At 37.5% G+C, this 14,186-nt stretch overlaps 1 protein-coding gene across 5 annotated transcripts in view; it reads left to right on the top strand.

Moving 5' to 3' along the window:
* Positions 1–128: 128 nt before the first annotated feature.
* Positions 129–14,186, top strand: part of nbas (NBAS subunit of NRZ tethering complex) — a 233,695-nt gene continuing 219,637 nt past the window's right edge. For 2 of the 5 annotated variants that reach the window (XM_047387102.1, XM_047387101.1), the window contains exons 1-7: positions 139–295; positions 679–730; positions 3,034–3,070; positions 6,549–6,626; positions 7,005–7,052; positions 9,425–9,468; positions 13,604–13,737. In XM_047387102.1, the coding sequence (XP_047243058.1) occupies positions 203–295; positions 679–730; positions 3,034–3,070; positions 6,549–6,626; positions 7,005–7,052; positions 9,425–9,468; positions 13,604–13,737 (486 nt within the window). In that variant the 5' untranslated portion in view covers positions 139–202. Of the gene's footprint in view, positions 296–678; positions 731–3,033; positions 3,071–6,548; positions 6,627–7,004; positions 7,053–9,424; positions 9,469–13,603; positions 13,738–14,186 lie in introns of all 5 variants that reach the window. The other 3 variants (XM_047387103.1, XM_047387100.1, XM_047387104.1) reach the window with 2 other exon arrangements.

The raw sequence follows: 14,186 nt of genomic DNA, 5'->3' as shown, positions 1-14,186 counted from the left end.
AGTTAACATGGTTTAGAAATTGCACAAAATACATTTATATTGTTAAATAAATGTGACATTATAGTACGCAAAGCGTATACACACAAAAAACCTCACCAAACCAATTTTATGAGGGCGATCTACACGTTAAAACTGCGTGGTCCTGCTGTATTTTTTCCCACTCTGCTTGCCATAGGAGAGATTACTGACAGCTGTGGCAATCATGGCTGAAAACAGTTTAATGGAAGGCGAAGAGGAAAACATCTTGTACGATTTACTTGTTATTACGGAATGGCCGCCGGAGACTGACACACAGGTGCGTCACCTCAGACATCTAGTCAGTGGTCGTTAGGTTCGCCTTTGTTTTTGAAACATTACCCGTTAAGAAAGCATGCAGAAGGTGAACTTAACCATGTCAGCAGCGCAAAGCCACGTAGTAGAAACATTGAACAAGCTCATTGAATATTGTGAGAGCAAAGTTCAAAAGACTCAAGATGTAAATACTTCATGCAGTTAAAGAATAAAAAATCTATATACATACATATGCTTCAACTTAAACAATCATAATAATTGTTGCATGCAGTGTACTTACTTTTGCCTTCATTTACATATTTGTAACAGCAGTATAAAAGTCCTATGTAGTTTTGGTCTCTGAAAGACAAAGATGAATTATTGATTCTGTCTCCTATCATTTTGCAGTTACGGGGCAACAAGGAGTACAGTACGTCTTTAATTGCAAAAGCAGTAACAGGTGAGATCTCCTTTATATTGCTTCTGTTATATGTGAACCTGTTTTAAAATTTGTTTGTATTTACACTGCTCAAAAAATAAAGGGAACACTCAAATAACACATCCTAGATCTGAATGAATGAAATATTCTCATTAAATACTTTGTTCTGTACAAAGTTGAATGTGCTGACAACAAGATCACACAAAAATCATCAATGGAAATCAAATTTATTAACCAATGGAGGCGTGGATTTGGAGTCACACACAAAATTAAAGTGGAAAAACACACTACAGGCTGATCCAACTTTAATGTAATGTCCTTAAAACAAGTCAAAATGAGGCAGTATTGTGTATGACCTCCCTTCAATGCCTGGGTATGCTCCTGATGAGATGGCAGATGGTCTCCTGAGCGTCCGCCAACTCCTGGACAGTCTGTGGTGCAACATGACGTTGGTGGATGGAGCAAGACATGATGTCCCAGATGTGCTCAATCGGATTCAGGTCTGGGGAACGGGCGGGCCAGTCCATAGCTTCAATGTCTTCATTTTGCAGGAACTGCTGACACACGCCAGCTACATGAGTTCTAGCATTGTCCTGCATTAGAAGGAACCCAGGGCCAACCGCACCAGCATATGGTCTCACAAGGGGTCTGAGGATCTCATCTTGGTACCTAATGGCAGTCAGGCTACCTCTGGTGAGCACATGGAGGGCCATGCAGCCCTCAAAGAAATGCCACCCCACACCATTACTGACCCACTGCCAAACTGGTCATGCTGAAGGATGTTGCAGGCAGCAGATCGCTCTCCACAGTGTCTCCAGACTCTGTCACGTCTGTCACATGTGCTCAGTGTGAACCTGCTTTCATCTGTGAAGAGCACAGGGCACCAGTGGTGAATTTGCCAATCCTGGTGTTCTCTGGCAAATGCCTAGAGTCCTGCACGGTGTTGGGCTGTGAGCACAACTCCCATTTGTGGACGTTGGGCCCTCATACCATCCTCATGGAGTTGGTTTCTAACCGTTTGTGCAGACACATGCACATTTGTGGCCTGCTGGAGGACATTTTGAAGGGCTCTGGCAGTGCTCTTCCTGTTCCTCCTTGCACAAAGGCAGAGGTAGCGGTCCTGCTGCTGGGTTGTTGGCCTCCTCCACGTCTCTTGGTGTACTGGTCTGTCTCCTGATAGCGCCTCCAGGCTCTGGACACTACGATGACAGACACAGCAAACCTTCTTGCCACAGCTCGCATTGATGTGCCATCTTGGATGAGCTGCACTACCTGAGCCACTTGTGTGGGTTGTAGAGTCCGTCTCATGCTACCACGAGTGTGAAAGCACCACCAACATTCAAAAGTGACCAAAACATCACCCAGAAAGCATAGGTACTGAGAAGTGGTCTGTGGTCCCCACCTGCAGAACCACTCCTTTATTGAGTGTCTTGCTAATCGCCAAAGATTTCCCTCTGTTGTCTATTCCATTTGCACAACAGCTGTGAAATTGATTGTCAATCAGTGTTGCTTCCAAAGAGGACAGTTTGATTTCACAGAAGTTTGATTTACTTGGAGTTATATTGTGTTGTTTAAGTGTTCCCATTATTTTTTTGAGCAGTGTATTTTCCACATTAAGGGCTCAATCTCCATATTAAAACAGTCAAGTGTTTAGTAGATGACTTAGGTGATCTACCTTAGTATGCATCCATCAGAATATGGGGTAGGAAAACATGCAATATATGATTATTGGTGAATGCTGAGATAACAATATGAAAAGTGTTGCTCTTTGCATTCATCCCGGACAGCATGGACCCCAGATAATGAGTCATCTATTCAGCAACTGACCCCAAAATGCCCGCTTTACCACTTCTTTACCTTCTAAAATATTTTAATGCTGTAACATGTGTGACCGTATATATTACAGGCACAGAGAGCCTGAATGTGTGGTACTTGAAAAACCAGCTAGCACTTATTGTAGTCCAGGCAGTTCTCCGTGATATCCATATTGTTTACAGTACTATTGCAATAATGATACATTTGTTATAAACTGTGCAACCCTACTTTATTGATCAAAATAGGATTGCTTTCTTTAATGCAGCAGCAGTTTCCATGACTACTAGGTGTGGTTAGCATTCTAATCTCCAAGGCCAGTAACAACTATGTTTAGATGTTGTCCCCCACAAGTATTTCTATCCCTTAAACATTTTACTTTTGTGATGTTACAACCAAGTGAAGTGGGACCATCTATGGCTATAAACCTGCTTTAAATTGAACAAACCAGGATGGGATGTATTTGCTGAAATGTCAAATTTAGCTCACCAACTGTCACAAATCTTCCACAGGACCGTTCCGATTGCTCCTTCACTATCTATGGTATAGGTAAGTTTGTTATTGTTGTCAGACTTGAATGGCAACAGAAGTGTTGGAACTTCTGTCACAATTTTTACTGCATATTGCCCACCGTTTGATTAAAGAAACCCTTTATATCTGTGAATTAATATCTTTATTCCAATCTTTACCAGAAAGCTATAAAACTATATAAAAAAGGCAACACCATGAAAATAAATAAACTTTGAAAAAGTATAAAAAATGAATAAATAAGTCTGGGTTATTTACCTCATTAAGTTCAAGAATCAATCCAATTGCTTGACTTGATACATTTTAATTGAACAAAAACTAATCGAACTTGTTTGAGATTGTTTTGTGGAAATTATTTACATATTTTTAAAGCTGCTTTAAAGACAACATGTTAAGTCAACATAAAGTTGCAATGTCAGCAGCAACAACCCATACCTATAGAAGAACACCTTAAGCTCTAATTAGATGACATTCTGCATGCAAGGTTTCTTGTGATGATGCAGATTTTTTACCGGACTACCTTCCATCTCTAGCTCATATAGCTGCAGAACACTTGTTTTTTATAAATCCTGTAAATAACCTGACTTATATTTACTACAGCTTAGCTTGAGAATCACAGAAATGTTCAAATGATTACATATTTTTGATAATAATAATAATGCACTGTTCAGTGATGTTAGAAATGTAGCATTTTGGGAGGATACATTCAGCTTTTCCTTATATTTCAGCCCTTAATGTATTACTCAACTCACACTTTCTTTTATATTTAACCCTTATTTAACCAGGAAAGTCCCAGTGAGATTAAGAACCTCTTTTTTTCATGGGAGTCCTGGCCAAGAGGCAGGAAAAGTTCACAACAACACAACAATTACAATTAGATTCCACAATTAAGAGACCATACAAATGAAGAAAATAAGTCACAATTTAAGGAGGTCATCTATAGCCCTCTCAATCTGGACATGCTTGTTTGTATGATGTACATTTCCACCATTACTGGCAGTGGAAATCAGGAAATGCTCACCAAGGCAGCTCCTTCCTCTCTGCACACCGCCTGCTGGAAGACATTAAAGCAGCCGTCACTCTTTAAAGCAGTGAGGTCTGTAATGGTCTAGCCTCATGGTCTGCTTATCCACCCAGCAGGGGGCCTAGCTAACACCATCAATAACTATGTTAAATATTTAACAACTCTTCAAGCTACACCAGTCTCTTTTTATTTTACGTAAAAGGTTCAGAGTTCTTAGAATGTATAAACTTTCTACCTTTTACTGTGCACAAGGCTAGTGATGTTCAGCAGACTTAAAGACCGACGTGGAGTGGGAGACCTAGAAATAAAAATAAGTTATGATTTAAACAAATTATTTTTATAATTGGATTGTTGCCAGAGGGATTGTGCCAATTAATTTTAGATTTAATTTTCTTGTTTGTTTGTTTTTTTTTTTTTTTTTTTAATGAATTGTGTTTTAATTTGAACAAAGAAATCCAGTAATGCCATTATGTAGACGGTTAATGGTCTGGCTTCAGGCCTGTGGAGCTATCCAATCAGTAGACTGACATTACAGGAACTAATAAACTTCCACAGCTTCTAGTGTTATGTGAAACGTGCACCATGGTGCGGCTATTGCCTTAGTAGGCGATGCCATTTGGGGCATCATGTGTTGCTTTCTCTAATGTTTTGACACGCTCAGTGTGTCCCGTGGGAACTGTCATCTAGTTAGTCCTCTTGCAGTAATTTATGAGGCTGTTAAATTGTTATTTATTTACCACAAATCTTATCAGTCTCATTAATAAAGCTGAGTCTCATACCTATCGATAATCAGTTCGAAGGACTAATTCTCTTAATTAGGGTGCCATCGCATTCTGTATATTTTACCTGACAGGTAATTCACACACTTTCATTAGAGACAACAGCCAGCATATTCAGGTAGATTACCTTTTGAGGTACTGTTACCAACTCACTACTACATAACAGCTTCAGGGTGATAAACTTTGGACATGGTTTAACAATCACAGAAACATCATTTGCAGGATATAATTTATTTCAGCTCTACTTGACTTCATGATGAAGTCCTGCACAAAACTTGGTCAGAGTGTGAAATGTGTGCATATGCATGCATGAAAAGCCAGATTTTTAAGTACTTATATTGCTACAACGTCTACACGAATTAGCATATTGAAGCTGAATTAATAATCATCTGTGGTTTAAAGACAATTATATTCAGGAGGAGTGAATTTATACGATAGGATTGTAATAATGTGCTGACAGCATGTGTGCATTCAGTGGTGCATCCCACATGTTTTCGGACTAGGCTACCACGACCTTTTCTTATTGTCTCTGGTTTATTTTAAAGGGTGTTAATGAACACATATTTTACACATATTTTTTTAACTGGGTTAATTAGTTCAAATAAATTATGTGTTGGATTTTTACTATTTTTCATAAGGTTGAAAACAAAGAAAAGACTAGTTATCAGTATCAATGTAAACCGAGGATTTACAGTGTTTTTGTTTTGATATTTGGATACTGTTTCCATTCCTCAATGACCTTTCAATGAGATGGAAGAGAAAGTGCCAGAGTGCCAACAAGTTTCTCCGGCTGTATGCAGCATATAGTAATGCAGCACTGCCCACCACCCACCTGTTGCTGCACATCTCCAGTCAGCTAATATAAATTTACCTGAGGAGGTTGGGACAATATTAACTTACAAAAATGGAAAGTAATATATTCCTTAACATGTTGCTGAGATAAAACATCAGGATAAGAGATGTTGGCGAGGCTGTGGGGAAAGTGTTGCTAGTCCTGTTTGCATTTTCTGGAGCTGTCCTATTGAGAAATATTGGATGGAGCTTAACAGTGTATGGAAATCTTCAGACAGATCTCCCTTTCACTTTTGCAACATTTTACTTGGGAATGTTGAATATGCTAAGCAAAAAGAATGTAAATGTTAAAATGTTTAAAATCCTGTTACTAGCAGGAAAAAGGGGAATTACTAGGAAATGTTTAAAGGTAGAAACGCCAAATAAGGAAAACTTGAAAGTGATAAATTGAGCGGTTGTGGAAAGGATCATTGAACTGTATTAAGCCAATTAGGTCAGGCTTTGTTTAAAACACAGTTTTTGGGAAACTCCCCTGGTTATGTATTGTGTTTTCTACTCATTTGTTTTGCTATATAATAAACAACATTTTACATGTAATTTAACTATTGTACATGTAAATGTATGTTAAATGGTCTGCAACATAAATACAAAAAAAATACAAAAAAGAAAGAAGGCTAAGATACTCTTCATTTCCATTAAAAAAGACAAAGTTGGCTGTTTGGAAAGATTTCTGGTTCAGAGTTATTGCTTGGAAACTAAAGGAGTACCATCCAGTCAAATCATATAATATATATTTTGTTTTTATATTTTTGTGTGGATAAAGTGAAACTATGGCATTTTTACTCAAGTTTTTTTTTTAAACAATCACTTTTTAATAGATTTATTTTCTTGGTTCCTCCCTCAGCCCCTCCAGCTCATCTCTGCCTCTTGGTCTCATCCGACTGGCAAACAAGCAAATCAACTGGCAGCTGGTTCTTTCAAGGTACAGCAGAAACATACAGTTACTGTCTCGCTTTCTTTTCTCTCTAATCAATAAGAGAGTCTCGGCCGCTCTGCCTCATCTCTCCTCAACTAACAATTCGTCTTCATTCCAAATGACAAATTAGTTAAAAAGGCCGATTTTCAAATGGCAATTGTTAATTCAACCAAAGCACGATGAAATGTTTCTGGCTATGACCTGATCTGGGTGTTAATACCCAACCTGGCTTCTTATTCCTGTCTCTGCATTGCTTACAAGATGACACACAAAACTTGTTTATTTTTTATTTATGTTTACCCCTTTTTTATTTACCTCTCTGTCCTTCTGCTCTCATTTCTTTTTCTCATTCATTCCTGACCGCTCTCCTGTTTTACTCCACAGTAATGGCAAACTGTTGGCGGTGGTTCAAGACCAGTGTGTGGAAATTAGGTAATTACAAACCTCTATCTCGTCTTTAAAAGCTCTTTGTGAGAGCGATAGAGCCTTTTTAATTAATGAGGTGATTTATCACATTTTTGTTTAAAAGACTTCCAGGTTCAGCTTGCACCTGAGAAAAGTGAACCGTTTGGTTAAAGCCAGTACAGTCGGTAACAATGTAATCACTCAGTGGAGAACATTTGAATTAATTTAGCACACACTTAACTGCTGCTGTTCAGTCCTTTTGAAGCTGTTAATCAAATGCTTCTTCAAATGGGTATGTGCAAATTGTAGAAGAAGCATTTCCAGATGTATCTAGTTTTTAGTTGAACACTGTACTTTACTGACGTAATGTGGTGATTAAACTGAGCTAGTTGTGTGAGGTTGCACGGAAAAACACAGTTTGAGAAGTCACAGTTGCAAAACCTACATAAATTTAAACTCGTTCAGTGAATTTCAGAGGTGGTGCTTTTCTCAATGATTATGGAGCCCCACCTGGTACCAAGAGCTGTCAGTCAGCTGTGTAGGATTTGCACCACTTGTAAGGATGTGTTAAAAACATTACGATAAAAGTAATAAAAGTTATTAATTGAATGGGGAAAAATCTCTTGTTATAAAATATAGTTAAATAAATGTTACAGATGCATTTTTTAATTTAAGCTTTACCTTTTTAAGGTTGGGATCTTTTGATTAGTAATTTATGACTTTGTGTTTCCTCGGGGGCTATATATTACGTGACACAGATGCCCATTTTCATAGCCACTATTCAAAATGAGAACAAGGACATGTCATTCAAGTAAGACAAATGTTTATTGATCTTCACAAAGGTTCAATACTTGCGACTCAGTTAGGATTTGAACCTTGTTTTTCAAAAGTTAAAACTGATAAAAATTAGTATTACAACATTTAGGTTTTTGTTTTTGTTTTTAAAACCGTAATAGTGTCAAAAAGTACTATTTTTATACAACCCATGCCTACATGACCCGATTGAGGTGGCAGTTCACTGCGTAATTTACCAGAATTTTTGAGGGTAGTTAGAAACTATAAATCTGTTGAAACAATATAGTGCAAATAATCAGGAAAAAAAGGTTTACACTTTTCCTGTTAGCTCTGTGCCTGCTGTCTTTAATTTTACTCAATGGCTGCCTGCAAAAAGATTCTGTCAAGGTTTATTTATTTATTTATTTTTTTACAGCTGGTACACAATTTTAAAGGTCAAAATATTCAGTGGCATCAGTATAAATATGTGATATTTCAACAGAAATTTTGAGTCTAATTCTACTTTAATGGTTTGTTTTTACATTCTAAGTAATATGGAATAGTTATTTTGTTTCCACAAGAACATCTGCTCTATTTGTAGAGATCATCAAAGGTCAACTAGCTTTCCCAGATTACCTGCATAGAACAATATGGTAATTGGGCCTTTTTTGTGCTGCTAAAATCTTTATTTATTACATAATTTTTGTGTGTTTTACAATAATGGTTGATGAATGAAAGGTTTACCATGTTTAGGGCAAACCTTAGATACGTTCTGCAGAAAAGACCCGCAACAAGTTTTTACCTCAAGGTCAGCTGGATGGCCTTTTGTGAACTTTTTTCAATATCTTTAAAATGATAGTAGCTCTAGATTGTGGGGGTGGGACAGCGTCACTTAGGTGTCTGCTCGAGAGCCATACATAAACTTTTGGTTTGCACAGAGGATCAAGAAAATGGCTGTGTTTCAGTTAAACATATGATTGGATGTAATTATGGTCTTCTTAGCAGTACAGCAGCACAACTTAAACTAACTTGGGTACTGAATTACTATTTAATAAGCATAATTTAACAGCAACATTTCTTGATAATTAAATGTTTCATTTGTAGAGAACCATTTGTGTTTAAATGTCTAACTAAAAACAGTGATAGATTTATGTCCAAAGACTGCGATGATTTTTTTAGATACCTTTTTATACACACTTTTTTGCCACTGTAATAAATAGAACAAAATGATGTGATTAAAACTTTTCTGTCTATTTGGCAACTCTCTGTTGCCTACATGTCTTCAACCAAATTTATAAATGTCTAGCAGGAGTTTAATTTACATTCATTGTAAAGATTTGCTCCAATTGACCCTTTGTGCAAAAGGATGTTCCTTTTATACGTTTTATAAATCTGCAGGAGCTGAGTGAGTTCCTGTTATTTACCACCTTCCTGCAAAGTTGAATTGTGGTTAATTTCAGCTCTCTGAGCCTGTTGCTGTGGGTCAGCATTCTGTCTTTAGTTTCACCTCTGTGATCCACTGGTTAAAGTTAGTATCAGAACATGTGGGGTTGAAGTGTGTGCATGTCCTTGTTATTCAGATCTGCTTTTACAGTGTTTGTTCATGTATGCATTTTCTCCTCCAGGTCTGTGAGAGACGACTTTGGCTCTGTCATTGGGAAATGCCAGGGTAAGACCCGCTCCTCTTGTAGTATTAGTTGTAGGCTGTAGTTCATGGTAAGTGAAAGCTAAATCCCTATAGCACACTATAGTAAACACATCTTTGCCATATAAAAGAAAAAATGTTATATAGTAAAGTGTGTGTGTGTATGTTGTGTGTTTCTATGTAATATTGTCAGATGCTGTAGCTTTAAGTGTAGTGGTTGTGGTTAAATTGCCATAGAAACCACACAAAGGAACAATATATCTGCAAGCAGCAATGACCCAGCTCCAATCAGATTAGAAGCATTGAAGCTATTAGCCTTTGTTGACCTCTGTAAGCTCTTGAATACATATTACATGCATGAATTACAGCACTACTGCCTAATAGTAGTAAGGCACCTGGATTTATCAAGACCTGGATCTTAGTAAATAAAACTAATTATTACAGATATTCAATTCATTTCAGTTTTATTTATATAGCACCAATTCGCAGCACATGTCGTCTCAAGGCACTTTATAAAGTCAATTCAATCGAACCATACAGATTTCAAGTCAGGTATATATATTTCAATTAATATATACAAAATATAGTACTAAGTTTGAGATTTAGAATCAAACAATTATTTAAGTGTTAATGACTTCTGTGTTAAAACATGGGTTATTAGTTCTATTTAGAAAGTAATCATCTCTGTTTTTGAGTTTGAAAAGCAAATTATGAAAAATGTAAATTATTTTTCTAAGTTATCCCAAAAAATCAAAGATCAATGTTTTGAATTTCTAGTTAACAATTAATGTGCAATAAAGCAGAAGTAAAAAAACAGGCAAAAAAGAAATATTGATCAAGAACAGAAGCTCTCCTAAGTTGTGCAAAGTTATAAAAATAGTCTGTGGATGTTGATATTTGGAGTAAAGAAGCTCCTGTCTGTGCATTGTTTTTTCTTTCTTTATTGAAATATAAATACATACAGAAAAATGGTACTGCCCCTGTCAAACTAATGCATCACTGCATGAAGATCTCCAGATTTAAGTGAATAACATTCCACCATTGCACGTATTTCATAGTGTATCATAGGGAAATTTGATCTTCAACTTAGTGAGGCTGCCGGAGATCTTTGGACGTGTTAAAATGCTGCAGCATGAGTAGGGCTGAAAGAAAGGAGGTTATGTGAGTTTGTTGAAAGTTAAAATGATGATACCGGTTACAATAAATCCATCTTTTTCTCACCCTTCTTTCCTTTTTCTCACCCCAATATTCATGCCACACTGCATGATTTTTAATGTCTTGGTCACTGAACCCTAGTGGGCATCGATTTAATATACTGCATAGCTCTAGGCATGAATGTTGGAACCTAAAGATGCCAAGCATACAGAATAAATGGACCACTGCTATGAAATAAACTTAAATGTGACTCAAATGTTGCAGCAGTAACTTCATGATGTTACCTAATCTCATGCTACATTATACAGTCCGCAATGATGAAAATTCACTCATCCCAGTATACCAAATGCTTGGTGAACTTGACATGGGAGGCCCCTGGCCTTATTTTCTTTCTAATTCAAATGATAATTATTTTTCTATTTGGGGCGCTGATAGGCTGCCTAGAGACAATTGAAATCACATCCCCATATTGTAATGGGATCTTTAGGTTCTACAGAAAAGAAAATAAGATGGTGACGCTGGTGGAAGAAAATATTTATTTGTTCGCTGATGTGTTAAGAACTAGTGTGAGGTTTATTAAAATGATCTTATACAACAGAGATCACAGTTTCCAAGAGAGCTTTTCATGCCAAGATTAGAAACATTGTGGAAGTAGCTTTTAGGCCCTATTATAAAAAGCCTAAAGAGGATACATTTATAAACTTTTAACAAAGAAACTCAGTGATTTAACAAAGAAATTCAGTGATTTCAATTTGAATTGTGATACTATACATACATATTTCTGCACAGCCTCTAGGCTGTCTCAATGAAAACTGATCTGCAGATCTTTGAGCCTAGGTCATATTGTCAGAGGTCATCAGGTCTTGGTTGTGATTGACCACAGTTAATTTATTCATTCTTTTCCCACATAGGGCTGGGTTGGTTTGATAGCTTTTTTCCCTTTAGTAAATGAATTTGTTAAGGTTATCTTTGTCTGATGTTGAAATTAGTTTCACGAACTGAAACATTTAAGTGTGACAAAACCAATAACTTCATTAAAGTGTCTGCTTAGCAGAGAAATACTGCTGTACAGCCCTGTATTTTAACCTATGCAAAGCAGGAACAGGTAACAGATTCTCAGTGAAACCTGTGTGGGTTTAGCAGTACCTCTACTTCTTTTCTTATTCTATGTCATTTTCTTTTTGCTTTATTTTTGTCATCCCACCCTTCCCTTCGGACCTCCTCACCATATCCGTTCTGCTCTGGCTAGCAGTCATTTTGATCCGTTGCTCCTAATGGTTCATAGTGTGGATAACAGTAGCCCCTGGGTGCGTGTAAACTCTTGCCTCCCTCCCTCTTTTTTTCTTTCCTCTCCATTTCATCTCTCTTTTCCATTTTTCTCATACTTCATTTCATTTCACGGAGATTTGTTCTAATGGATTTTTCTATGATCCTGCCTTTAATGCCATTTTCTCTTAATGGATGAGCATGAGCGTGTATGTGAGCGCGCATATGTTCTCGTGTCCTCTCATTGCATCGACACCTATGTATCAACCCCCCCATCCTTTCCCTCCCGTGTCTGCCTCTGTTACAGTAGAGTTGTCTCAAAACCCCTGTGCATAATTCATAAGTGTTGAGCTGTGATAAATGCATCTGCAAGGCTTCAGATATAAGGCTTCTGTTGGGTCGTTGGGTATAATTCTTCCGCCTCCACTATTGCTAAAAGGGGGTGCAGGAACAAAAAAACAAGGCACAGTAGCATCTAATTTCCTACCTCCTCAGAAAAAACCATCTATGTGGAAATGAAGCCCACCGCATAACATACTGTCCGCCGTTTATAATGGGAGATGAGATACGTTTGTGAGGGAAGCCATAAAAAAGGGATTTAAATATAAAGATGCAAAAGAACAAGAGAAAGACAGAGTTTTGTGCCTGTAGCATCCGTTTAACCTCAATGTCTGAAGTCTGATAAGGTGTGTGGCTCCGAATGTGCTCCTCATACATTGGCCCTGAAATGTGAGCACTCATTATGTTGTTTTTTTTTTTTTTAATAATCTTTATGTCTGATTCATTGTCTTGTCCCTACCCTCTCCCTTCCTTTCTTTATCTGCCTCGCCTCCCACTTCTTCTCTTTGTTCTTCATTTAAAATTCCAGTCATACAATAACCGATGCCCACGTTCGTTAGTGCTATTGCCCACCAGGGGTTGCAGCAGCATTACATGGCCATGAAAATCAGTCCGATAAATGCCAGAAGCTTTGTTATGGGATATCAACTTCAAAAAACATAACCTGCCTTTTCATAACTATATTGCTAGGATGCAGTGCCAGTGTTATATCCCTGTTGTCCAAAAAAAAATTAAATCTGTTAAACCAGAAATGTTAAAAACAAATTAAATATGCTGGTTTTTTTGTTGTTGATTTCTCTGGAGGTGTCACCCCATTTACCCCCCACCTCAACACACACACCCACACACTTTCCGCTTTTTCATTCATTGTGAAAATTAAGCATTCCACAACAGGCCCAGTACCTGGGGCCTGCCAGCCCGACCTGGTCCCTCTGTCAGAAGGAAGGATGACAGCGAAGCCTTGAGCACATGCCAGCAGGCACGGTTGTGCTTTATCATTGCGATATGGTTACCCTCGCAGCTCTGCTGAGCCAGCAGATTCCTAAAACAGTAGCCTAGGCTTCAGTAAAAGCTATATTTATGATCCCCTGTTCTCCTCCCACCTTCTTTTTTCCTCTTCTTGCGTTTTGTTCTCGTCCTTTCTTCTCGCTGTGAGCTTGAAAGTAAAAGTGTGCTACTTTAAGACACAATCACTAAGATGTTATTCATGTTGTTTGTGACAAATAAATTGGTCTGAATCTTGGAAGCATTTCTTTCCAATCTGTATTCATCATCAGAAACCCATATTACACGAGAGATAATGCAACAATGCTGTATTATTTGACCTAATTTAAAAGCTTTAACTCCTGAATTATCTGTTTATAATTTTGGGATTAATTTTTCTTTGCATTTTCCACAGTGCCAAAGGACCCCAACCCTCAGTGGCGAAGGGTGGCATGGAGCTACGACTGCACGTTGTTGGCCTATGCGGACAGCACAGGCACTGTTCGCCTTTTTGACCTCATTGGCAGTGAACTCTTTGTCATCCCTCCGGTAAATATGCTAATCCCAACCGATTGACATAATCTGTCAGTCAATCCATGCTATCTCTGTGTTTAGTAATAAACTACACAACATTCATTATGCTCCTTTTTCGGGGTTGTTGTGTGTATTTTTATATTTTTTTGCTGAACTTTTTTTTTGAAAACTAAGAACTCCCTCAGTTTTTGGCCTACAAATCAGCAAGCTGCACATCCTTCGATACACTTTTCTTTTAGTTGTTTTAGGTCAACAACATACAATGAGGTGCATATTTTTATGTATCTCTGAAAAAAAAAAAAAAATTTAACACGTAAACACAAATAATTTAACTTATTTTAATTATAATTGAAAAAATAACAAAAAGTTTGTATTCTGAGTAGATAAAAAGGAGCCCCTACCCTCTAATAGCCAGTGTTTCCCCTTAGGTTGACAAACTTGTGTTAAACGCTCCTTGTAGCCAC

This window comes from Girardinichthys multiradiatus, chromosome 15, assembly GCF_021462225.1.
Source record: "Girardinichthys multiradiatus isolate DD_20200921_A chromosome 15, DD_fGirMul_XY1, whole genome shotgun sequence".
In the NCBI taxonomy this organism is placed as follows: Eukaryota; Metazoa; Chordata; class Actinopteri; order Cyprinodontiformes; family Goodeidae; genus Girardinichthys; species Girardinichthys multiradiatus.
Note: the sequence above shows the minus strand (reverse complement) of the source record. Positions and strands in the feature narration are given on the sequence as shown.